Genomic DNA, 27,830 nt, shown 5'->3' on the forward strand with positions numbered 1-27,830 from the left:
CATTAAACTCTGTAACTGTTTTAAAGTCACTATTGGCCTCATGATGAAATCCCTGAGTGGTTTCCTTCCTCTCCGGCAACTGAGAGGAAGGACACAGATAATCGTATGTGTGGGGTACAGAGATAAGGTAGTCATTCAAAAGTATGTTAAACACTATTATGCAACTAATTATGTGACTTAAGCAAATTTGCAATAACAAAGGGGTTGAATAATTATTGACTCAAGACATTTCAGCTTGAATTTTTTAAATAATTAGTAAAAAAAAATAAAAAAAATGTTTAATCGAAAAACAATTCAGTTTTGTCCTTATGGGATATTGTGTGTAGGCCAGTGACAAAACATCTAAATGTAATCCATTTTAACTTCATGCTATAGCACAGAAAAATGTGTGGGATATGTGGGATATGAATACTTTCTGAAGGCACTGTACATTACTACACATTCTCTCTCAAGGCCTCACTTTGGGCATGCCCAATGGCAGACCATTAAACAATAAAGATTTATGGCTGGCCAAGTAGACAGGATAAGAGAGCAGTGAGTGCCTGAAGAAATGCCTTTAGTCAATTCAACACTCACCAGAGATTACTAAGCTGTTCGACATGATGAAGAGGTTTCTGAGAGTTGTCTGGAACTACCACAATCTCCTCATCATCATCCTCACCCCTGTGCTGCTGCTGCCTCTTCCACTGGTCATCCAAGGAAAGGTGAGGGAGAGCATACCCTTCTCTCTCACACACACACGCACATTTTACATTTACATTTGAGTCATTTAGCAGACGCTCTTATCCAGAGTGCCTTACAGTTAGTGCATTCATCTTAAGATAGCTAGGTGAGACAACACGTCACAATCGTATCAATTACAATTTCCCCCAACAAAGTATTTATCAGCAAAGGCAGTGCTAGTAGGCAAAGACAAGTTAATTGTTTTATCTTTTTTGAGGGGTGGGGGGTGGTCTGTGAGAGTTGTCTAAGATACTCTTCAAAGAGGTAGGGTTTCAGACACAACATATACCCAGAACCGGACACTCAGGACAGGACAGACCATTTATACACCCACACAAAAAAACTTTTAGGTACAAATGTTGTTACATACTGTAGTCACCACACATTCTCATACTGTAACACTGACACATCCACAAACAAATTAATTCATACATGCAGTGGTACAGAACATGTGAAGTTCATCACAATTTATTGGCTTATCTTTGTTTGTACTTGTATACGCAAATCAGGTTTTAGCTGCCATGTATAAAACATAAAAATAAACATGGAAAACCATGCATGCATCGAAAACCAACCCCACAAACATAATCATTTAATTTGAATGCATCTATTAAAAGTCTTCTCTATTTTACAACGATTTGAACAAAAAAACAGATTGAGTATTCAAGTCATGTTTTGTCAGAAACAACAGCCCAGAGAAATGCGATATCATTAATTTTAGACATTTAATGAGGTATTTAAAAAAAAAATATCTGGATTGTACAGTAGCAACCAAAAACACAGTCCAGGACATTTGTCTCAGGGGCACTGAATGGTATTGACTGATGTGTATTAAAAAATTAACAATTTCCAGGATATGGCTTGACCTGAGCTGCCTCTCTCTCCCACTTTCCACCTGATATGTCAGGGCATTTCTGATTCATATAGCCTAGCCTACAGTATATACACACTGAGTATAGCAAACATAGGTTTAGCTGGTCTTTCCATGACATAGACGGACCTGGTGAATCCAGCTGAAAGCTATCATTCCTTATTGATGTCACCTGTTAAATGAACTACAATCAGTGTAGATGAAGGGGAGGAGACAGGTTAAAGATTGAGGTATGGATTGTGTATGTGTGCCATTCAGATGGTGAATGGGCAAGACAAAATATTTGTGCCTTTGAACTGGGTATGGTAGTTTGAGTGTGTCAAGAACATCCGGCCAACTTGACAACTGTGGAAGCATTGGAGTCAACATGGGCCAGCATTCCTGTGGAACGCTTTCGACACCTTGTACAGTCCATGCCCTGATGAATTGAGGCTGTTTCGAGGGCAAAAGGGGGTGCAACTAATATTAATTTTCCTAATGTTTTGTACAGTCAGTGATGAAGATGAAGCCGAGGCTACTCACAGGTGATGGCCAATGTGCTCATGCCAATAGCCTATCTCAATATAAGATACTTTGTAAAACATTGCTGTTCACTCAGAAGAGCAAAAAAAATGTTGAGGATGTTTTGGAGGAGCTTCTACAAAGATATTAGTCTTCTCTTTTCAGCAGTAGGCATTTGCTTTCCAAATGGTATGCCTACGTTTTTCTTGGAATTGTATTTCTCAGGATTGTATTTTGAAATTTGCGAAAGGCAAATTGACAGCCGCAACCAACCATATCAATATAATCCATAGATGGCAGTTCCTATTCAAGTCAGCACTGGCAGCCATTGCTAGTGTACCCATGAGTTTAACAGTCAAAGTGCTTGGGTTAGAGGTTCCAAAATCCTTCTATGGATATGTCTATGGCCACAATTTGTTCTTATTTGGCATGCTCGCTGCCCAAATTGCGGCCTTCACGATTAAGTGCATGCAATAAAACTTAATCTATAGCAAATTTTTTGAAGCTATTGATTCTCTGTGGCTAAATTATGCTCCCTGGTGTAGTGTTATGATTTATGTTATTTATGTCTGTTCAGACAGGAGTAATATCATTTTGGGAATTTAAATTAATAATATTTTCGGTATAATAAACCTTTAAAATGTGTTTAATTCTTTCTATTTATCAGGGGCTGCTGCAGCACACCTACTTTACTATTATTTTGCCCCCCTTTTTCTCCCCATTTATCCAATTACGATCTTGTCTCATCCCTGCAACTCCCCAACGGGTTCGTGAAAGGCGAAGGTTGAGTCATGTGTCCTCAGAAATATGACCCGCCAAACCGCGCTCCTTAACACCCGCCAGGAAGTCAACCGCACCAATGTGTCGGAGGAAACACTGTTCAACTGACGACCGAAGTCAGTCTGTAGGCGCCCGGCTCACTACAAGGAGTCGCTAGAGCGCAATGAGCCAAGTAAAGCCCCCCACTGGCCAAACCCTCCTGTAAACTGGACCACACTGGGCCAATTATGCGCCGCCCTATGGGACTCCCGGTCACAGCCTAGGAATGAACCAGTGGTCTGTAGTGACGCCTCAAGCACTGCAAAGCAGTGCCTTAGACCGCTGCGCCACTTGGGAGGCCAGCACACCTACTTTTTGAAGCTATGGATTCTACTCATTTTGCCATAGGTCAGTGAGACATTTTTGCAGTTTTGAAGGCAATTTCCTGCAATTCTACAAATTTTGCTTAATAGGACATCTGAGTGACAAAATCAAAATGGGGACCTCCTGGAGGTCAGGGCTCCTGGGCATGTGCCCTGTGTGCCCGGTCGGTAATTCATCCATGATTACAAGTTTAGATAGCTGACTAGACTAATTTACCAATCTAAATATATATTTTTTTATCATAAATTACTAAAAAATACTTGTCAACGACCTATATTATTCCTGACAAAATGTATGGCTTGTATTCCAATCGACAAGGACACAGCCTTTTGAGGCAACATTTCTAGGCAGGACATCAAAATTGGCATGTCCCAATCCCAAGGTACACTCAAATAGTGCAGGGACTTATTAGTTCAGGGACCTTGTCTGTACAATCTTCAGCAAATACTTTAGTATTTTTTCATACCACCTTATAATATTAGTTATCAACGAATACAAAACCATGTTATCCTGAAAACGCAAGTGTGATAGTTATATTAATTAATCACAATGTAAGCCTACTCATAGAAAATACATTGGCACCTCTAATGCAAGATTAGCTTCACAGTGAAACACCACTATTCTGGCTATTAATCATTCTTAAAAAGTCAATAAAATTGCTTATTTAGCCATCTCAAAAAATCCTATCCTGTAGAATAAGTATTCTGGTCGGTGTCAATTTAATTCATGAACAGGTCCTGAGATCGATTCTGTTACTTGTTATCCGTGTCAGATATTTCCATTTTGGGATAGTTGTTCACTAAATTGCTAGCACTAGTTGCTCAAGCTGCTACAGTGGCTACAATGTAAACAAATGTCTTGTGCTCAGTGGAACGCGAATGTGTTCTCACGTGATGCTGCCTTCGAATCCCGTCCCAAATGGCAGTTGCCAACGGGAGTGCTACCTATTAAGGTAGTTGCCTTTAGAGGCAGGTAGGCAGCTGAATTTGGATTGGGACACACACACAGCCTATGATGATAACGAGATGCCCTTGGAAATAAATTATAACTATTACAAATTACTTTTCATTTCAGTTGACGAAAATGGGACGAGACAAGAATTCCACGTGAGACTAATGGACGTTTGACTTGACATGAAGCTCATTTTCATATTTTTTCCCCAATCTGAAGCATGTTGTTTCTTTCCTTTTGGCCTCTTCTAGGTGTCAGAATGTGCGTTTGTACTGTGTGTCATGGCAGTGTACTGGCTGACAGAAGCCCTGCCACTGGCAGCCACAGCTCTGCTCCCAGCCTTGCTCTTCCCTCTCTTTGGCATCATGAAGTCCTCTCAGGTGAACATTGCACAATTTTATTGCATTCAATTGTGTGTGTGTAACTATTTTAAATTATAATACAAATCAGCAAAAATGTTGATTAATGGTTTTTCCAGGAAGCCGACGTTACGTAACCTGGCTGCTCTCCATCTCACTTTCATGTTTGATAAAACATGTAACAAAACTCCTCTGGTTTGATTAATGAATCCATAAATGTATAAATGCAGGAGCATTTATTACATTATTATCATATCACAGTCAGCTCCTAATGCCCCGTTCACGTTATGTAGGAAACTCGAAAAATGTCCAACTTGCTAACGTAGGCGGAAAAGTCGGATCCTGAGTTTTCCACTTGGGAGGTACCAGAATCAACCAATAAGAAGCTCTACGCAAATAACTTACATTCATTTTAATTTGGAGCACCCGAGTTTCAGACATGACGTGAATGTGGCATTAGTCTGTAATAATCTGTTTATGATCTATTTTTTTATTAACAATCTCAGTGCCCGGCCCTGTATGGTTTTATTGGCTTGGCAAAATGACACAGAAGGCATAATGTTCTTTCCATCCTTACTAGACAAATTAAAAGTCAGTATTGTTTTTGAAATGTTCTCTTAACAAGTTGATAGGTGTCAAAATGGCTGCTTATCATTAATAGTCAAATCTGACCACTTTATTGGGATATTGATCGACATGTCTAAGATCTTCCACCGCTCTCTTTTCCTGCTGTTCTCCCTCCTTCCCTCTCTCATGTCCAGGTGGCTGGGGTGTACTTGAAAGACTTCCACCTGCTGTTGATCGGGGTCATCTGCCTGGCAACGTCTATAGAGAAGTGGGGTCTCCACCGGAGGATAGCACTTAGGCTGGTCACTCTGGTCAGTGTCAATCCTGGATGGTGAGAACTTTCTCTCTGCCACTCTCTCACCCTCTGTTCCAGGCCTCAGTTGCAGATGTGTGGCTACATTGACAGGTAATGCGCACAGAACGCATAAGGAGGGAGAGATCGGTTTGTTGTTTTTAAAGTCTCTGAAAAAGTGTTATATTGAAAAAGTTATTAGCTACCTATTGAATTTGGATCCAGCAACGTGGTTAGCCTCAGTTGCTGGGACTGCTACTATCCATCCAGGGATCCTGCCAACCAAAAGTCTGAAGAGCTGCTTGGGGTAGCAGCTAGCTTAGCTGCTAACTAGCTATCAAGCCAGGAAGGTTTCCAGGAAGGTTGAATCCAGCCCGCAACGCGATTAGTCCTTTTGGCGGGGACCACGGATTGTCCCGGGCTTGTGACTGTCTAAATCCCTGCTGTTTGTTACTGTTTCCATCTGCCCTGCAACCTGCCCTGTTTGGAACTGAGTGGAGTACTAGCATTAGCCTACGTTGCTACCATGACATCCAAAACCAAAGCCAGTGGGAGTAATGGAGAAGACAATGTTTCTATCACAGGTAAAGTCTCTTTTAAACAAACAAAAAAAGGGTTCTACAAGCAGTTGTTATAACAACAGGAAAATAGCTTCAAGAGCTTTGTACACATACTAATGGATTCAACTAACAATATAATACACGATCTGACCAGAGAGTTCTAGGATCTTAAGAACAGTTTGCAGAGGTGGATGTCCTGAAAGAGACTTGCAGCAATATAACAACAAACTGTAAGTCACGCAAGATGACATCAGCACAGTCAGTGAATCATTATTAACAATGACTGTAAAAACAGACTAGTGGGAGAATTAAGGAAGAATAACATTGTTGTGGATGGCATACCAGAGTCTTCACATGAGAACTAGGCCGAGTCTAAGGAGAAAGAAAGAAAAATGGTCACAGAAAAGCTGCAGATGGATAATAGGAAGAATGAGGTGGATTGCGCCCACAGGTCTGAAAAACCTGTAACCAGCCCAGGTGACAGACCTAGGCCAATAGTGGTCAAGTTAAGGTTTAAGGACAAGATAGCTGTTCTGTAGCGAGCCAAGAACTTGAGAGGAAACGACATCTTCTTTAACGAGGACGACTCGGAAGCTGTGTGCCAGATGCAGAATGAAAGCTGCCAGAGAGCGTGGGGACATTGCTTACATCCACTATGACAGGCTCACTGGCCGTGTCCGAATACCCATACTAAGTGTGCTACATACTTAAACTGCAAACTATTTACTCATCGTCGCATACTATTTAGCACGTACCGTTTAGTAAAAGTATTCACTATGCCACGGCCGCAATGCAGTAGCGGCTCCTGATTGGCTGAGTAGGTGGGGCGGGGGCCGAGTGCGTGTGGATTTCCATCGCATTAACCAGCCTGATAATAGCACATTTACAATTTGATTAATTCCTTTAAACGCTAAATAGAATAGGAATTGAGTTACAGGCATACTCAGAATGGTTAAAGGCAGACTATCACATTCAACCTATACCGAGTGCTTAATTTGAGCCGGATTCTGACGGAACAGAATCTGGCACCTCTCCGTTTAGGACTGTTTCATCCGGAACCTAAACTGTCCCTTTTTCAGGACCCTGTCTTTCAAAGATAATTCGTAAAAATCCAAATAACTTCACAGATCTTCATTGCAAATGGCTTGAACACTGTTTCCCATGCTTGTTCAATGAACCGTAAACAATTAATGAACATGCACCTGTGGAATAGTCTTTAAGATACTAACAGCTTACAGACGGTAGGCAAATAAGGTCACAGTTATGAAAACTTAGGACACTAAAAAGAGGCCTTTCTACTGACTCTGAAAAACACCAAAGAAAGATGCCCAGGGTCCCTGCTCATCTGCGTGAACATGCCTTAGCCATGCTGCATGGAGGCATGAGGACTGCAGATGTGGCCAGGGCAATAAATTGCAATGTCCGTACTGTGAGACGCCTAAGACAGCACTACAGGGAGACAGGATGGACAGCTGATCATCCTCGCAGTGGCAGACCATGTTTAACACCTGCACAGGTTCGCTACATCCGAACATCACACCTGCGGGACAGGTACAGGATGGCAACAACAACTGCCCAAGTTACACCAGGAACGCACAATCCCTCCATCAGTGCTCAGACTGTCCGCAATAGGCTGAGAGGCTGGACTGAGGGCTTGTAGGCTTGTTGTAAGGCAGGTCCTTACCAGACATCACCGGCAACAATGTCGCCTATGGGCACAAACCCACCGTCGCTGGACCAGATAGGACTGGCAAAAAGTGCTCTTCACTGACGAGTCGTGGTTTTGTCTCACCAGGGGTGATGGTCGGATTCGCGTTCATCATCGAAGGAATGAGCGTTATAACGAGGCCTGTACTCTGGAGCGGGATCTATTTGGAGGTGGAGTGTCCATCATGGTCTGGGACGGTGTGTCACAGCATCATCGGACTGAGCTTGTTGTCTTTGCAGACAATCTCAACGCTGTACGTTAGAGGGATGACATCCTCCTCCCTCATGTGGTACCCTTCCTGCAGGCTCATCCTGACATGACCCTCCAGCATGACAATGCCACCAGCCATACTGCTCGTTCTGTGCGTGATTTCCTGCAAGACAGGAATGTCAGTGTTCTGCCATGGCCAGTGAAGAGCCCGGATCTCAATCCAATTGAGCACATCCGAGACCTGTTGGATCGGAGGGTGAGGGCTAGGGCCATTCCCCCCAGAAATGTCCGGGAACTTGCAGGTGCCTTGGTGGAAGACTGGGGTAACATCTCACAGCAGGAACTGGCAAATCTGGTGCAGTCCATGAGGAGGAGATGCACTGCAGTACTTAATGCAGCTGGTAGCCGCACCAGATACTGACTGATACTTTTGATTTTGAACCCCCCTTTGTTCAGGGACACATTATTCCATTTCTGTTAGTCACACGTCTGTGGAACTTGTTCAGTTCATGTCTGTTATTGAATCTTGTTATGTTCATACAAATAGTTACACATGTTAAGTTTGCTGAAAATACACGCAGTTGAGAGTGAGAGGAAGTTTATTTTTTTGTTAGTTTATTTGGCTAAATCCAGTACCTCTAGCGGCATTAAACATAATTTTCACTTTTTGCAATGTAAAATTTCAAATAAACGCAATCGAAGTTCATTCAAGTTGCCTCTTTGTTAATTCTGAATGAATGAAAAGCATTGCAATTTTGATTCTGTAACGTTTGTGTGGGTGAGGTAGAAAAATGATTGTTGTCCATCAATAATGAGACGCCACCTGATATTGACAACTCAGATGGAAAGCTACTGAGGATGGTAACAGACACATTGCCAATCATATTTGTCATATTTATAATCTGAGTCTGGAGGAAAAATGTTTGTCCTCAGACTTGGAGGGAAGTCAAAGTCATTCCGCTACCAAAGAATGGTAAAGCACCCTTTACTGGTTCTAACAGCCCACCAATCAGCTTGCAGACTCTTATCAAACTTTTGGAAAATAATTGTGTTGACCAGATAAAATGCTATTTCTCTAGAAACAAATTAACAGACTTTCAACACGCTTATTTATTTCACCTTTATTTAACCAGGTAGGCCAGTTGAGAACAAGTTGTCATTTACACCTGCTACCTGGCTAAGATAAAGCAAAACAGTGCAATTTACAATTTAGCAATTAAACACTGGAGTAATAGATGTGCAAGTAGAGATACTGGGGTGCAAAGGAGCTAAAATAAAAAACAATATGGGGATGAGGTAGTGGGTGGGCTATTTACAGATAGGCTGTGTACAGGTGGCAGAGATCGGTAACCTGCTCTGACAGTTGGTGCTTAAAGTTAGAGAGGGAGATCTGGGTCTCCAGCTTCATTGATTTTTGCAATTCGTTCCAGTCATTGGCAGCAGAGAACTGAAAAGAAAGGCGGCCAAAGGAGGAATTGGCTTTGGGCATGACCAGTGAAATATACCTGCGGAACGCATGCTATAGGTGGGTGCTGATATGGTGACCAGTGAGCTGAGATAAGGCGGTGCTTTACCTAGCAAAGACTTATAGACGACCTGGAGCCAGTGGGTTTGGCAACGAATATGTAGCGAGGGCCAGCCAACGAGAGCATACAGGTCGCAGTGGTGGGTAGTATATGGGGCTTTGGTGACAAAACAGATGGCACTGTGATAGATATTTGGATGCAGTCTGAGTAGAGTGTTGGAGGCTATATTATAAATGATATCGCCAAAGTCAAGGATCGGTAGGATAGTCAGTTTTATGAGGGTATGTTTGGCAGCATGAGTGAAGGATGCATTGTTGCAAAATAGGAAGCTGATTCTAGATTTAATTATGGATTGGAGATGCTTAATGTGAGTCTGGAAGGAGAGTCTAACCAGACACCTAGGTATTTGTAGTTGTCCACATATTCTAAGTCAGAACCGTCCAGAGTAGCGATGCTAGGCGGGCGGGCAGCGATTGGTTGAAGAGCATGAATTTAGTTTTACTTGCATTTAAGAGCAGTTGGAAGCCATGTAAGGAGTGTTGAATGGCATTGAAGCTCGACTGGAGGTTTGTTAACACAGTGTCCAAAGAAGGTCCAGAAGTATACAGAATGGTGTCGTCTGCGTAGAGGTGGATCAGAGAATCACCAGCAGCAAGAGCGACATCATTGATGTATACAGAGAAGAGAGTCGGCATGAGAATTGAACCCTGTGGCACCCCCATAGAGACTGCCAGAGGTCCGGACAACAGGCCCTCCGATTTGACACACTGAACTCTGTCTGAGAAGTAGTTGGTGAACCAGGCGAGGCAGTCATTCGAGAAGCCAAGGCAGTTGAGTCTGCCAATAATAATGCGGTGATTGACAGAGTCGAAAGCCTTGGCCAGGTCGATGACGGCTGCACAGTATTGTCTTTTATCGATGGCAGTTATGATATTGTTAAGGACCTTGAGCGTGGCTGAGGTGCACCCATGAACAGCTCGGAAACCAGATTGCATAGCGGAGAAGGTACGGTGGGATTCGAAATGGTCGGTGATCTGTTTGTTAACTTGGCTTTCGAAGACCTTAGAAAGGCAGGGTAGCATAGATATAGGTCTGTAACAGTTAGGGCCTAGAGTGTCTCACCTTTGAAGAGGGGGGATGACCACAGCAGCTTTCCAATCTTTAGGAATCTCAGACAATACAAAAGAGGTTGAACAGGCTAATAATAGGTTGCAACAATTTCAGCGGATAATTTTAGAAAGAGAGGGTCCAGATTGTCTAGCCCAGGTGATTTGTAGGGGTCCAGATTTTGCAGCTCTTTCAGAACATCAGCTATCTGGATTTGGGTAAAGGAGAAATGGGGGAAGCTTGGGCAAGTTGCTGTGGGGGGTGGTGAGCTGTTGACCGGGGTAGGGGTAGCCAGGTGGAAAGCATGGCCAGACGTAGAAAAATGCTTATTGAAATTCTCGATTATCGTAGATTTATCGGTGGTGACAGTGTTTCCTAGCCTCAGTGCAGTGGGCAGCTGGGAGGAGGTGCTCTTAGTCTCCATGGACTTTACAGTGTCCCAGAACCTTTTGGAGTTTGTGCTATAGGATGCAAATTTCTGTTTGGAAAACCTGAAAAGTTGCATATCGCGAGGGCTATTCGATATTAATGCAGTACACCACAGTATGCTTTTGTGCTGGTCAAGGGCAGTCAAGTCTGGAGTGAACCAAGGGCTATATCTGTTCTTAGTTCTACATCTTTTTTTTAAATGGGGCATGCTTATTTAAGATGGTGAGGAAAGCACTTTTAAAGAATAACCAGGCATCCTCTACTGACGGAATGAGGTCAATATCCTTCCAGGATACCCTGGCCAGGTCGATTAGAAAGGACTGCTCGTTTAAGTGTTTTAGGGAATGAGGCAGTGATCGTTGAGATCCTGGTTGAAGACAACAGAGGAGTATTTAGAGGGCAGGTTGGTCAGGATGATATCTATGAGGGTGCCTGTGTTTACAGATTTAGGGTTGTACCTGGTAGGTTCCATGATAATTTGTGTGAGATTGAGGGCATCTAGCTTAGATTGTAGGATAGCCGGGGTGTTAAGCATTTCCCAGTTTAGTTCACCTAACAGTACAAACTCTGAAGATCAATGGGGAGGCAATCAATTCACATATGAGGTCCAGGGCACAGCTGGGGGCTGAGGGGGGTCTATAACAAGCGGCAATAGTGAGAGACTTATTTCTGGAAAGGTGGATTTTTAAAAGTAGAAGCACGAACTGTTTGGGCACAGACCTGAATAGCATGACAGAACTCTGCAGGCTAACTCCACCTCTTCTGGCAGTTCTATCTTGGCAGAAAATGTTGTAGTTGGGGATGGAAATTTCTGAATTTTTGGTGGCCTTCCTAAGCCAGGATTCAGACACGGCTAGGACATCACAGTTGGCAGAGTGTGCTAAAAATTTACTTCGGGAGGAGGCTTCTGATGTTAACATGCATGAAACCAATTCTTTTACGGTTACAAAAGTCAACAAATGATAGCACCTGGGGAATAGGAGTGGAACTGGGGCCTACAGGCCCTGGGTTAATCTCTACATCACCAGAAGAACAGAGAAGGAGTAGGATAAGGGTATGGCTAAAGGCTATAAGAACTGGTCGTCTAGTGCGTTGGGGACAGAGAATAAAAGAAGCAGATTTCTGGGCGTGGTAGAATAGTCAAGGCAGTAGACAAGGCATATTGACATTAGAGCGAGGCATAAAGCAATCACAGGTGTTGATCAGGAGAGCTAACACAACAACGGATAAATGGCGATGAATGGGTAGAGCGCGTCAGTTAGGTACATACAGGACCTGAGTTCGGGGCTGGGGCCGACAGGTAAACAAAATTAGGTACCGTGTCATTGAAACAGTCCAGGGGGCAACAGCTGTGTAGCCGAGTGATCATAGAGTCAAAAGAGCAGCAATAGGGGAGTCAGGGTGCCGTTCGGTAGTCACTACTATGCTAGGCGAGCAGGGAACACAGAGTTCAGAAAAGCTAGCGGGTCGGGGCTAGTAGATGGTTCTTCGGTGACATCGTAACAGAATAGCCTGTTGAGACCACATCGGGCGGCAGTCCAGTCATGATGGATCGGCGGGGCTCCGTGTCGGCAATAAAGGTTCCAGTCCAATTGGCAAAGGAGGTATTGTAGCCCTAGAATTAGCTGGTATATGGGCCTAGCTCAAGGATAGCTGGTGCTTGCGTTGGGACAGAGGTTGTTAGCTAAAAGTAGCCACTCGTTTGCAGCTAGCTGCGATGATCTGGTGTAATGATCCAGAGAAGCAGAAATCCAGTGATATGGTAGAGAGAAGCAGTCCGATATGCTCTGGGTTGATATCGCGCTGTGCAGACTGGCAGGTGTTGTCCGAGCTAAGGCTGGCTGATGACCGGGAAAAAAGGTGAAGACCGCTAGCGTGGCTAACAAAGACTGGTAGCTAGTTAGCTGGCTAGCTCCTGATGTAAGTTCCAGTTATAAGGAGAAAAAAAATTGCAGATCCGTACCACATTGGGTGAGGCGGGTTGCAGGAAAGTATATATAGTTCGTAGATAGAGTGAGATTAAGATATATACAAAAAAGACCGGCTATTTACATGGGGTAAGATAAAGACAAATACACATGCCCTACTGCAACGCCATCTTATAAAAAAGGGCACTCAACATGTACTGCACTGAGACTAATGATTGGTTGAAAGAAATCAGAAGATTGTGGGAGCTGTACTGTTATATTTCAGTGCAGGCTTTGATAACCCAGATGGCGTCGACAGAGATGATCGCCTCGCTTCGAGTTCTTAGGAAACAGTATTTATTTTAAAAAATGTATGTATTATTTCTTCTTATTGTTACCCCGGAAATCTTAAGTCTTATTATATACAGCAGGGAAGAACAATTGGATATAAGAGCAACGTCAACTTACCAACATTACGACCAGGAATACGACTTTCCCAAAGCGGATCCTCTGTTTGGACCACCACCCAGGACAACGGATCTAATTCCAGCAGTCGACCAAAATCAACGACGCCGCAGAAGGGGCAGACGAAGCGGCCACAGACGCAATACTGTATTTTATACCATCTATTGCACCTTGCCTATGCCGCTCGGCCATTGCTCATCCATGTATATATTCTCATTCACCCCTTTAGATTTGTGTGTATTAGGTAGTTGATGGGGAATTGTTAGATTACTTGTTAGATATTACTGCACTGTCAGAGGTAGAAGCACAAGCATTTTGCAACACTCGCATTAGCATCTGCTAACCATGTGTATGTGACAGACAAATTAGAATTAGATATTATTGACCATAACCTGTTGTTGAAAAAAAACGTACAGTATGGGTTTTGGCTTTTCAGCCATATTGTGGATTCAGAGCCATCTATCTAATAGAACACAGAGGACTTTCTTTAATAAAAGCTTCTCTACCACAGGGAAGCTCTCTTGGCCCTCTACCTTTCTCTATTTTTAATAATGACCTGCCACTGGCATCAAAACAAAGCCTGTGTGTCACTGCAACCCAAAACAAATATTTGCAGTCAGTTTTAGAATGGGTGGCCAGTAATAAGTTGATCCTGAACATCTCTAAAACTAAGAGCATTGTATTTGGTACAAATATTTACCTAAGTTGTAGACCTCAGCTGGCTATTGAGCTAGTTGAGGAGACTAAATTTCTTGGTATTACCCTTCCGGGACGGCTATAAGACCCTCCCACGCCCTCCATTTGGCAAATCAGATCACGCCTCCATTCTGCTCCTCCTTTCCTATAGGCAGAAACTTAAAACACAAAGTACCAGTGGCAAGGACTGTTCAACGTTGGTCTGACCAATCGTAATCTATGCTTCAAGACTATAAAAAAATGTGTTCTGGGTTGCCTCAGAATAACATTGACGTATACACCGACTCTGTGACCAAGTTCATTGGGAAGTGCAAAGAGGATATTGTTCCCACTGACAATTAAAACTTATCCAAACCAAAAACTGTGGATAGAAGGCAGCATTTGCACAAAACTGAAAGCGCGAACCACCGCATTTAAACTATGGCAAGGTGACTGGGAACATGGATGAGTACAAACAGTCCAGCTATGCCCTCCGTAAGGCAATTAAACAGGCAAAACGTCAGTACAGAGACAACGTGGAGTCACAATTCAACGGCTCAGACAAGACATATGTGGCAGGAACTCCAGACAATCACGGATTATAAAAGGAAAACCGTCCACGTCGCAGATACCGACGCCTTGCTCCCGGACAGGCTAAACACCTTCTTTGCATCGACGCGGGACCCCACTGCTCACGAGGACTGTGTTCTTGTTCTCAGTGGCCAATGTGAGAAAGACATTTAAGCGAGTTAACCCTCGCAAGTCTGCCAAACCCAGACGGCATCCCTAGCCGCGTCCTCAGATCATGTGCATACCAGCTGGCTGGAGTGTTTACGGACATATTCAAATCTCTCCCTACCCCAGTCTGTAGCCCCCACTTGCTTGAAGATGTCCACCATTGTTCCAGTACCCAAGAAAGCGCAAGTAACTGAACTAAATGACTATCGCCCCGTAGCACTCACTTCTGTCATCATGAAGTGCTTTGAGAGGCTAGTTAAGGATTATATCACTTCCACCTTATCCGACACCATAGACCCACTACAACTTGCATACCGGCCTAACAGATCCACGGATGACGCAAATCGCCATTGTACTGCACACTGCCCTATCCCATCTGGACAAGACGAATACCTATGTAAGAATGGTGTTCATCGATTACAGTTTAGCCTTCAACACCATAGTGCCCTCCAAGCTCATCACTAAGCTCGGGGCCCTGAGTCTGAACCCGCCCTGTGCAACTGGGTCTGGACTTTCTCACGGGCCGACCCCAGGTGGTGAAGGTAGGCAACATTGTTTCCTCTACACTGATCCGCAAAACGGGGGCCTCACGAGGGTCCGTGCTCAGCCCTCTCCTGTACTCCCTGTTCACCCATGACTGCATGGCCATGCAAGTCTCCAACTAAATTATCAAGTTGGCAGACACACAGTGGTAGGCCCGATTACCAACAACGAGCCAGCCTACAGGGAGGTGGTGAGGGCCCTGGTGGAGTGGTCGTAGGAAAATAACCACTCCCTCAATGTCAGCAAAATTAAGGAGCTAATTGTGGACTTCAGGAGACAGCAGAGGGAGCACGACCCCATCCACATCGATGGGACCGCAGTGGAGGGTGTAAAGCTTAAAGTTCCTCTGCGTGCAAATCACTAACAACCTGAAATGGCACCTCTTCAACCTCAGGAGGCTGAAGAAATTCAGCTTGGCCCCTAAGAACCTCACAAACTTCTACAGATGCACCCTTGAGAGCATCTTTTCGGGCTGTATCACCGCCTGGTACGGCAACTGCACCGTCCGCTACCGCAGGGCTCTCGAGAGGGTGGTGCAGCCAGCAGGCAGGCACACTGCCTGCCCTCTAGGACATCTAAAGCACCCAGTGTCACAGGAAGGCCAAGAAAATCATCAAGGACCCCCGCTACCATCTGAAAGGCGGAGACAGTAATGATGCATCAAATCTGAGACCGAGAGACTGAAAAATAGCTTCTATCTCCAGGCCATCAGACTGTTAAATATCCACCACTAGCCGGCCTCCGCCCAGTACCTTGCCCTGAACTTTAGTCACTGTTACTAACTGGCTACCACTCGGTACTTAACCCTGCACCCTAGAGACTGCTGCCCTATGTACATAGTCATTGAACACTGGTCACTTTAATAATGTTCACATACTGTTTTACCCATTTCGTATATACTGTATTCTAGTCAAGGCTCATCCTATATAAACTACTGCTGTACACATCTTTTCTATTGATTTACTATCAATACACACCATCATATACATATATATTCCAGACTCTGCCATTGCTCATTGTAATATTTCTAAATTCCTTTATTTTATTGGATTCTTTTGTGTGGGGGGGTTGCGTGTATTGTTAGGTATTACTGCACTGACGGTGATAGGAGCATAAGCATTCCACTAGACCCGTGATAGCATCTGCAAAATATGTGAACGCGACCAATACAATTTTATTTGAATTTGATTTCTAAACTGTCAGTCAAAACATATTCATTCAATGGTTGTAAAGATGGGGAGAGGTCCGTCTGTGATAAAGAGATCCTTTGAATTTTTAAATCACACTCCACGAAGCAATTACTGCAGGCTCTAGTTTTATCTTATCTTAATTATCGCCCAGTCATATGGTCAGGTGCTGCAAAGGACCTAGAAAAATTGCAGCTGGCCCAAAACAGAGCATCAAGTCTTGCTCTTCACTGTAATCAGAGGGCTAATATCAATACTATGCATGCCCGACTCTCTTGGCTAAATGTAGAATAGAGACTGACTGCATCACTTGTTCATTTATAAGAAAATTGCAAATTGTTTGCATAGTCAGCTTACACACAGCTCTGACACACATTTTACCCACCAGACATGCCACCAGGGGTCTTTTCACAGTCCCCAAATACAGAACAAATTCAAAAAAAGGTACAGTATTTTATAGAGCCATGATTGTATGGAACTCTTCCATCTCAGATTGCTCAAGTGAACATCCAACCTGGTTTAAAAAAAAGCAGAAAGCAACTCCTCACGGCACAACGCCCCTATTTGACCTAGATATTTTGTGTGTATGTACTGGTATGTAGGCTGTGTGACATTTTACATTTATGTAGTTCTGTCCTTGAGATTTTCTTGTCTGTTAATGTTCTGCATTATGTAATATTTCACGTTGTGTTTGGACCCCAGGAAGAGTAACTGCTGCTTTCGCAACAGCTAATGGGGATCCTAATAAAATACCAAAAATACCAAATGTGTCACCATCTTGGAGGACCATGTGTTTTAAAAGGTATCAACACTAACACAGCAGAAGAGCTATATCTCAAGTTCTAATAGAATGCTCTGAATCACCAATTAGGAGAAGAAAAAAAAGATTTGGGCAGCCTGTGTAAACGCAGCCTAAGGGTAATTTGGCGAACCACCCATTTTCATTGGTTAGCGCCCCTGTGGATGTCTCTTTGCAGGCTGATGTTGGGCTTCATGAACAGCTGTGCCTTCCTCTCCATGTGGGTCCAAAACACATCCGCCGTTGCCATGGTGATGCCTGTCGTTGAGGCGATCATTCAGCAAATCTTGAATGCAGAGGGAGAAGGTGAGCAGCGGCAGCGAGCAATGACGGGCACCAGCAACCTTGGCCTAGAACTGGAAGGTGAGAAAGCACAATAATGATCCATACATTGTTTACCCACAGAACTTAGTTATTGGTAGGAATTTAAGATTTGGAAGATTCAGAACGCCACATTATTCCTACAGAAACTGAGGGACCGTGTGAGAAAAATGAAGAGCCAATAAGGTATTTTGGAGTTCCTCTGCATATATTTAACATTCTTAAAAGGATCCCCCAAATTACTTCAAAATGTCTTTACCTTTAAAGAAGTCAATGGAGAAAGAGAGACAACAATCCAAGATGTGGATTTGTTTACACTGTCAACAACCATCTGATTACGTAAACATTTTCATTAGCATTGTATCAATTGTCCTCATACCTGGTCTTGCTTTAATTTCACGTAAGTATTATTATTTTTATTTTTTTATCTCTGGTAGAACGAATAAGGAACCAGATGAAATGGAGTACACTATTCCAGAGGAAGCACCCTCTCAGACCAATGTAAGTTGTACAGGTACAGTGGCTTGCGAAAGTATTCACCCCCCTTGACATTTTTCCTATTTTGTTGCCTTACAACTTAGAAATTAAAATTGATTTTTGGGGGGGTTTATATCATTTGATTTACACAACATGCCTACCACTTTGAAGATGCAAAATAGTTTTTATTGTGAAACAAACAAGACAAAAAAAACAGAAAACTTGAGCGTGCATAACTATTCACCCCCCCAAAGTCAATACTTTGTAGAGCAACCTTTTGCAGCAATTACAGCTGCAAGTCTCTTGTGGTATGTTGCTATATGCTTGGCACATCTAGCCACTGGGGTTTTTGCCCATTCTTCAAGCCAAAACTGCTCCAGCTCCTTCAAGTTGGATGGGTTCCGCTGGTTGACTGCAATCTTTAAGTCATACCACAGATTCTCAATTGGATTGAGATCTGGGCTTTGACTAGGCCATTCCAAGACATTTAAATGTTTCCCCTTAAACCACTCGAGTGTTCCTTTAGCAGTATGCTTAGGGTCATTGTCCTGCTGGAAGGTGAACCTCTGAAACAGGTTTCCTTCAAGAATTTCACTGTATTTAGCACCATCCATCATTTCTTCAATTCTGACCAGTTTCCCAGTCCCTGCCAATGAAAAACATGGTGGTGTTTTCAGGGTGATGAGAGGTGTTGGGTTTGCGCCAGACATAGTTTTCTTTGATGGACAAAAAGCTACATTTTAGTCTCATCTGACCAGAGTACCTTCTTCCATATGTTTGGGGAGTCCCCCACATGCCTTCTGGCGAACACCAAACGTGTTCGCTTATTTTTTTCTTTAGGCAATGGCTTTTTTCTGGCCACTCTTCCGTAAAGCCCAGTTCTGTGGAGTGTACGGCTTAAAGTGGTCCTATGGACAGATACTCCAATCTCCGCTGTGGAGCTTTGCAGCTCCTTCAGGGTTATCTTTGGTCTCTTTGTTGCCCCTCTGATTAATGCCCTTCTTGCCTGGTCGGTGAGTTTTGGTGGCCGGCCCTCTCTTGGCAGGTTTGTTGTGGTGCCATATTCTTTCCATTTTTTATTTAATGGTGTTCTGTGGGATGTTCAAAGTTTCTGATATTTTTTCATAACCAACACCTGATCTGTACTTCTCCACAACTTTGTCCCTGACCTGTTTGGAGAGCTCCTTGGTCTTCATGGTGCCGCTTGCTTGGTGGTGCCCCTTGCTTAGTGGTGTTGCAGACTCTGGGGCCTTTCAGAATAGGTGTGTATATATACTGAGATCATGTGATACAKATTGCACACAGGTGGACTTTATTAAAATATTTATGTGACTTCTGAAAGTAATTGGTTTCACCAGATCGTATTTAGGGGCTTCATAGCAAAGGAGGTGAATACATATGCACGCACCACTTTTCCGGTTTTTTTAAACAGTTTTTTTTCTTTCATTTCACTTCACCAATTTGGACTATTTGGTGTATGTCCATTACATGGAATCCAAATAAAAATTCATTCAAATTACAGGTTGTAATGCAACAAAATAGGAAAAACGCAAAGGGGGATAAAAACTTTTGCCAGGCACTGTAACTGCCAAAATAAAGGAAACACCAACAAAGCATCTTAGGGCATTGGGCCACCATGAGCCAACAGAACAGCTTCAATGTACTTTGGCATAGAATCTACGAGTGTCTGGAACTCTATCGGATGGATGCAACACCATTCTTCTATAAGAAATTCCAGATTTTAGTGTTTTGTTGATGGTAAATTCCGTCTCAGGCGTCACTCCAGATTCTCCCATAAGTGTTCAATTGGGTTGAGATCTGGTGACTGACACCCACTCACTCTCTTTAAACCCCCTATGCTCTTTTGAGACCCCCCTTTCAAAAGTCACAGATCTCTTCTTCTATCCATGGTAGCCAAAAATAATGGGCAACTGGGCATTTTATACATGACCCTAAGCATGATGGTGTTAGTTATATCTTTTTTTTTAAGCGACATCTGTCAAAATACTTTGTATTCGTCATTTACTTAAGTGTTTCCTTTATTTTGTCAGTTACCTGTAGATAGCTCACTAATCAAAAGCTTATAACACTGCCATATCACAATGGGCTTCTAACATGGTCAAGACAGTAAATGACACACTACCATCTCTTTGTCTTCTTAAAGGTGATTGGGCAAAAGATAGAGGGGCGCTACCGGAGTAAGAGAGAACACATGATGTGCAAGGGGCTTTGCCTAAGCATCACATACTCTTCCTCTATAGGAGGGATTGCCACCCTTCCTGGGACCTCCCCCAACCTCATCTTTTCAGAGTACATCCATCAGTGAGTTCTCCATCAGCTATATCTAGTGGTGGTCAGACTTTATATACAATGCATATCACAGGAGGCAGCTGAGGCTCATAATGTCTGGAATGGAGCAAATGGAATGGCATCAAACACCTGGAAACGATGTGTTTGATGTATTGATACCATTCCACTTTCTCCGCTAAGGTCATTACCACAAGACCGTTCTTCCCAATTAAGGTGCCACCTACCTCCTGCGACATATCCCTATACTGTATGCAATAGAAATCTTTAGAATGCATCGTAACAGAGGAATACAAGTGGCTTGGTCAATGATACATAGAGTATGATAGAAAGGGCTGCACTCTGTATGGCGCAATACTACTGTATACTTGAACATGCTAAAATGTTTTTTTCTATTCTACTGAGCTGTTTACTTCATGTTCATATTATATTATATCTTATTGTTGTTGCATTGTCGAGAAGGAACCTGCAAGTAAGCATTTTGTTGGACGGTGTATACCATGTATCCCGTACAGACTACTAATAAAACTTGAAACATCTCCATTCAACCCTATTCATTGACAGGTTTTACCCAGAATGCACCTCTGTAAACTTTGGAAACTGGATCGTCTTGTGTCTGCCAATCAGCATCATTGCTTTGCTGTTGTCATGGATATGGCTGCACTGGATGTTCATCGGCTCAGAGTGAGTAAACACCATTTCAAGGCGTTAATGAGCATTTCACCTTTTATTGACTCAATATTCCAGTTTCTCGCTTGTTTCATCAGATCACGATTGTCGTTAACCTAAATTGGCCTCATCCTTGACCCTAAGTATCACCTTATCCGTTCAGTGTTCTTTCCTCACCGTTCCTCCCTCCCATCACTCACTCTTTTATGTCTTAACTTCTCACTCAAACACCCTTTTACACCAGGGCTCTCTGCCTGTCACTGTAAAGGTAACCACCAGTACCACAGGGCAGACTGGCCTGCATGAGTAATTTATTAACTAAAAGTCTTACTCATGATACAACAAGCGAGGATGGGTTAATCATCCATACAGCACGTGTCAAACTCAAGAGCCCATTTAATCCTGGGCTTGAATGAAAAAAGGTTTTGATTCGTTGTTTTTTTTCTAAAAAAATAAATAAACTGCCTCAAATCGACATAGAAATTACTAAAAACCAAATCGAAACCGTGCAGAAATCATAATGGACGTAGATTTATAGTTTCTTCACTCGGTGTAGCTCGCCAACAGTCATCGAAGCAAAGGCTAGAAAGTCAGGAAGCATCGGAAATTAGTAACCGTCATCTAATCAAAAGCTAGAAAATCAGGGAGCATAGAAAAATTACAAAAATCGATGCATAAAGAACAATGTTTTGCAAATTTTGAGGAAAGATAATTCATCTTAAGTGCGGCCTTCCGGACCTAGCCTCGTACAAACCATCCTCATCTCGCGAGCTCACATTCTGTTGTTTCGCTACATGGCTAGATATCAGGATGAGGCTACTCCGGACCTTGGTCACAACCGAATGTGGCCCGTGGGCAAAATTAGTTTGACACCCCTGGTCTAGAGAACTGGGGGAAGCCCCATTAACGCTTGGCTGACGGTCATGTTAATTGTCCTGTTTGAAGCAGTTGTTTTCCCTGAATGGCACAACTATTTTTGAATGCTTTGAAAAAATGAATTGCATTGCAGGTATGTCTTCCGTCAACAATGTCATGTGTTCAATAAACCCATTCAGCTTCAGGGTGCTGTTCCGTCCTAGTGGAGAGCGCTCTGAGAGAGAGACTGCAACAGCCAGAGTCATAGAGGAGGACTACAACACGCTGGGTCCTATGAGGTGACCCTTAAAGATTTACCACTTTGTTTCCTCTTTCTTTTGTTTGAATATCTGTGTTGATTAGAAAGATCATGCATACTTTTGTTTGAGTGTCTGTGTATTGCAAGACATCCAATCCTAACGGCCTGTTTCAGTCCCCAGGAGGTTGTGACCGCGTTCATCTTCACCCTGATGGTGGCGCTGTGGGTCTTCAGAGACCCTGGATTTATGCCAGGCTGGGCCTCAATCTTCCTCCCTGAGTGAGTTCAATACCCTCTTCTACTATAACTTTTTACAGAGCAGCGTCACTCCCCAGCAACACATGCACTTCATGTTTTAAAAAGATTTTGTGATATGGGACTAAAAAGGCACATGTACTCATTCTCTTCATGTAGATATGCGGGCTACATCAGTGACGCCACCGTGGCCCTTCTGCTGGGGCTCGTGTTCTTCATCATGCCAGCACACAAGCCTTCTGCAGATAAACACGGTATCAAATATGGTACGGTACCCCGAATAGCATTACACCTGGGGATACTCACAGAGACGGTAGCCCATAAGAAAGATAAATGATAACTGCCTACAATTTAATTAACAGTAAAGCGTTTCCCCAGTGCACCCACTATTTTCTTCTCGTCGTCGTATAAACTATTGCACAGATTGTGTTTCTGTGGCAGCGTAACAGGCTTCATGAGGGTTCAACTTTTGGTTTCTCTGTTTCTAGAGGCCATGATCTCATGGAAAGAGTTCCAGGCCTGTATGCCATGGGAAGTCGCCCTACTTGTTGGTGGGGGCTTTGCACTTGCTGAGGGCACCCAGGTACCATCTTGTCTAAAACTTTTACACTCCAGCCATATCATAATCAATGTGTCAAGGAAATTAGTCCATTCCATGCTTAGGCAATTTTATTTAACCCTTATTTACCAGGTAAGTTGACTGAGAACACATTCTCATTTACAACAACGACCTGGGGAATAGTTACAGGGGAGAGGAGAGGGGATGAATAAGCCAATTGTAAGCTTGGGTTGATTAGATGAACGTGATGGTATGAGGGCCAGAATGAGAATTTAGCCAGGACACCATGGTTAACACCCCTACTCTTACGATAAGTGCCATGGGATCTTTAGTGACCACAGAGAGTCAGGGCACCCGTTTAACGTCCCATCCGAAAGACAGCATCGCACACAGGGCAATGTCCTCAATCACTGCCCTGGAGCATTGGGATATTATACACTGCTCAAAAAAATAAAGGGAACACTTAAACAACACAATGTAACTCCAAGTCAATCACACTTCTGTGAAAATCAAAATGTCCACTAGGAAGCAACACTGATTGACAATAAAATTTCACATGCTGTTGTGGCAAATGGAATAGACAAAAGGTGGAAATTATAGGCCAATTAGCAAGACACCCCCAATAAAGAGTGGTTCTGCAGGTGGTGACCACAGACCACTTTCAGTTCTATGCTTCTGGCTGATGTTTTGGTCACTTTTGAATGCTGGCGTGCTTTCACTCATGGTAGCATGAGACGGAGTCTACAACCCACACAAGTTGCTCAGGTATAGTGCAGCTCATCCAGGATGGCACATCAATGCGAGCTGTGGCAAGACGGTTTGCTGTGTCTGTCAGCGTAGTGTCCAGACATGGAGGCGCTACCAGGAGACAGGCCAGTACATTGGAGACGTGGAGGAGGCCGTAGGAGGGCGACAACCCAGCAGCAGGACCGCTACCTCCGCCTTTTGCAAGGAGGAGCACTGCCAGAGCCCTGCACAAATGACCTCCAGCAGGCCACAAATGTCATGTGTCAGCATATGGTCTCACAAGGGGTCTGGAGTATCTCATCCCGTTACCTAATGGCAGTTCAGGCTACTCTGGCGAGCACATGGAGGCTGTGCGGTCCCACAAAGAAATGCCACCCCACACCATGACTGACCCACCGCCAAACCGTCATGCTGGAGGATGTTGCAGGCAGCAGAACGTTCTCCACGGCGTCTCCAGACTCTTCACGTCTGTCACGTGCTCAGTGTGAACCTGTCTTCATCTGTGAAGAGCACAGGGCGCCAGTGGCGAATTTGCCAATCTTGGTTTCTCTGGCAAATGCCAAACGTCCTGCACGGTGTTGGGCTGTAAGCACAACCCCCACCTGTGGACGTCGGGCCCTCATACCACCCTCATGGAGTCTGTTTCTGACTGTTTGAGCAGACACATGCACATTTGTGGCCTGCTGGAGGTCATTTTGCAGGGCTCTGGCAGTGCTCCTCTCTGCACAAAGGCGGAGTAGCGGTCCTGCTGCTGGGTTGTCGCCCTCCCTACGGCCTCCTCCACGTCTCCTGATGTAAGCTTGGCCTGCTCCTGTAGCGCCTCCATGCTCTGGACACTACTCTGACAGACAACAGCAAACCTTCTTGCCACAGCTCGCATGATGTGCCATCCTGGGATGAGCTGCACTACCTGAGCCACTTTGTGGGTTGTAGACTCCGTCTCATGCTACCACTAGAGTGAATGCACCGCCAGCATTCAAAAGTGACCAAAACATCAGCCAGGAAGCATAGGAACTGAGAAGTGGTCTGTGGTCACCACCTGCAGAACCACTCCTTTATTGGGGTGTCTTGCTAATTGGCTATAATTTCCACCTTTTGTCTATTCCATTTGCACAACAGCATGTGAAATTTATTGTCAATCAGTGTTGCTCCTAATGACAGTTTGATTTCACAGAAGTGTGATTGACTTGGAGTTACATTGTGTTGTTTAAGTGTTCCCTTTATTTTTTTGAGCAGTGTATATATACTGTATATTTTTTTGGGTTGACAGGAAGCTCAATTCTGATCTTTTTTTTAAAACCTAATTGGTCTTTTGATCAATCAGATCAGCTCTGACAAAGATCTGATGTGATTGGTTAAAAGACCAATTAGTATAAAAAAAAACATCAGAATTGGGCTGCCTGTCTAAACGCAGCCATATAGACCATGCCCTTCTTATACAGCCAAAAGTTTGTAGCTATCGCACTGATATCTGATGCTACGGTCACATTTTTTGTGTAATTTGTATGAATATAGAATGAATGTATATTAGGAAGGATATACACCCACATGTTCCTAAAAACATTCCTACAGTCTGTCTGTCTGTCTGTCTGTCTGTCCCAAATGTAGGTGTCTGGTCTGTCCTCCTGGGTGGCAAACCTGCTATCTCCTCTGGGGAGCCTCCCCATCATAGCAACAGTCACCATTGCCTGTGTCCTTGTCACCTCAGTCACAGAGCTGGCCAGCAATGCAGCCACCATCACCATCTTCCTCCCTATCCTTGCCCCTATGGTGCGTTCATAGATCTTTCCCACTGAGTTATAAATAATTTGTTTGCAATAATGATTTTTTTCCTCTTTATCCCACTGTAAATTGTCTGCTAAATGACTAAATGTAATGTAATATAATTTCTCAGTGGCTAAAAAAACGTTAATGGAATGGATACGGCAGTAGGAGGATCATTAGCTACAATATGAACATGATACAAAATAACTACATCTGCTACTTTAATAGATATACAGAAATAGAGCGGTCATAAAAAATAAAAACGTTCTCTTCTTTTGACGTGTATCTGAATGCCTCTTTCCCATTCTCCATGAATTGCAGGCCGAAGCTATCAGTGTGAACCCACTCTACATATTGATACCCACAACCCTCTGCACATCCTTCGCCTTCCTGCTTCCCTCATCCAACCCTTCCAATGCCATTGTGTTTGCCTACGGCCACCTCACCACCATGGACATGGTGAGTGCACATCGCCTCAAAGTAAATGCACTACACATAAGCCAGTTTCAAAAGACCCATGTTGAATGAATCCAGAAGGGCTAGTTCTGGTTTAGTTGACCCGGTATACAAAACAAACCCTCATTAGTGCACAGGTCAAAGCCTGTTGATGTACAACTAGGTCTGGTTCCCAGGCTAATGAATGCTAACAATGGATTTATGCTTGTCTAATGCTGCTTGAGTATTGTCATTTCAGGTGAAGGCGGGGATTGGTGTGAATGTAATCAGTGTCCTTGCAGTATTATTGGCTGTGACAACATGGGGGATTCCACTGTTTGACCTGGATACCTACCCTGTTTGGGCACCTACTCCATCCACGTCAAACATCACTGGATGGTGAAATCAGTCAGGAAAACACTAAATACGGGGCCATAGAATGTTTATCTAATGCTGGGTTCATGCACTCTTCAGAAGTTGGACACTGTACTATCTGACTAGAAAAGTAAAAGGTACAACCATATTACCACAATGTTCCCCAATTGAATTTCCAACATGGAAGCTGATAAGTAATGTAGTTTTGAGTTCAGGAGCTTTCTAGGAGAAATCACTACATCTCCAATAACTGATGATAACAGCATCACTGTCAGGAAAATACTTAAATGGTTAATAGCAGAATGTATCTTTCAGTTGCACTTCTAACCCTCACCTCAAGCTTAGAACCCAGGAGGACGGGTGGGGCTATGTTAGGAACCATTCTAATAGGGAGTTAGGGCTAAAAGGTGAGAATTCGCCATGTGCCAAAGTGTTTCATTTATTGGACCTGTCACTGATCCTTTAACACAATGGCAGGGGAGACCATTTATAAAGAAATCAACTGTCAGGAAATACTTACAATAAATGTCATTAATCAATATGTATCATTGTTTTTGTACTGCAAATGGATTTTTGTATTATAAATACAGGACATTGTTGCTCCAAGGACAAATTTATTTCAGTTCATTTGTGCACAATGTCTTTTATTTTCAATGCTGATGCGTGACAGAGATTGTGAGCCCCTGATTACCCCAACGACAGAGCAAGGCAGTGAAATACTATTTTTGACAACAATAACTAGGATTTCCAATACTCTGAATCGATGTTTGTTTAGTATTTTATTAGGATCCTCAATTAGCCGCTTACAAAACTCTTCCTGGGGTCCAAACAAGAAACAAAACAACAAATAAAATACATAGTTAGCATAACAAGACTTAAGAAATCCCGCTATAACCTCCGATGAACCATCAAACAGGCAAAGCGTCAATACAGGACTAAGATCGAATCGTACTACACCGGCTCTGAAGTTCAGATGTGGCAGGGCTTGCAAACCATTACAGACTACAAAAGGGAAGCACAGCCGAGAGCTGCCCAGTGACATGAGCCTACCAGACGAGCTAAACTACTTCTATGCTTGCTTCGAGGCAAATAACACTGAAACATGCATGAGAGCACCAGCTGTTCTGAAAGACTGTGTGATCACACTCTCAGCAGCCGATGTAAGACCTTTAAACAGGTCAACATTCACAAGGCCAGACGGATTATCAGGACGTGTACTGAGAGCATGCGCTGACCAAATGGAAAGTGTCTTCACTGACATGTTCAACCTCTCCCTGTACGTGTCTATAATACCAAAATGTTTTAAGCAGACCACCATAGTGCCTGTGCACAAGAACACTAAGGTAACCTGCCTAACTGACCCATAGCACTCATGTCTGTAGCCATGAAGTGCTTTGAAAGGCTAGTCATGGCTCACAGCAACACCATCATCCCAGAAACCCTTGACCCACTCCAATTTGCATACCGCCCCAACAGATCCACAGATGATGCAAACTCTACTGCACTCCACACTGCCCTTTCACACCTGGACAAATGGAACACCTAT

The 27,830-nt window shown here is 43.5% G+C and overlaps 1 protein-coding gene across 1 annotated transcript; it reads left to right on the forward strand.

Moving 5' to 3' along the window:
• The first annotated feature begins 546 nt into the window (after window positions 1-546).
• slc13a1 (solute carrier family 13 member 1) lies at window positions 547-26,852 on the forward strand. The gene is made up of 15 exons (XM_023998788.2): window positions 547-704; window positions 4,441-4,569; window positions 5,310-5,446; window positions 17,440-17,624; window positions 17,729-17,768; window positions 18,020-18,083; window positions 20,224-20,381; window positions 20,931-21,050; window positions 22,091-22,189; window positions 22,324-22,428; window positions 22,564-22,670; window positions 22,893-22,987; window positions 25,319-25,480; window positions 25,796-25,933; window positions 26,169-26,852. Exons 1-15 carry the CDS (start codon window positions 600-602, stop codon window positions 26,310-26,312), a joined length of 1,788 nt encoding a protein of 595 aa, XP_023854556.1. The 5' UTR covers window positions 547-599; the 3' UTR covers window positions 26,313-26,852.
• Window positions 26,853-27,830: the final 978 nt, after the last annotated feature.

Source organism: Salvelinus sp. IW2-2015, linkage group LG13 (genome assembly GCF_002910315.2).
Source record: "Salvelinus sp. IW2-2015 linkage group LG13, ASM291031v2, whole genome shotgun sequence".
Taxonomy (NCBI): Eukaryota; Metazoa; Chordata; class Actinopteri; order Salmoniformes; family Salmonidae; genus Salvelinus; species Salvelinus sp. IW2-2015.

What these genes read in the sequence shown, in the direction of transcription:
- slc13a1 (XM_023998788.2), top strand. Translation starts at nt 600, where the DNA reads ATGATGAAGAGGTTTCTGAGAGTTGTCTGGAACTACCACAATCTCCTC. An exon ending in TGGATGTTCATCGGCTCAGA is followed by an intron (nt 21,051 to 22,090) that starts GTGAGTAAACAC and finishes AAACCCATTCAG; the next exon opens with CTTCAGGGTGCTGTTCCGTC. An exon ending in TCCCTATCCTTGCCCCTATG is followed by an intron (nt 25,481 to 25,795) that starts GTGCGTTCATAG and finishes CATGAATTGCAG; the next exon opens with GCCGAAGCTATCAGTGTGAA.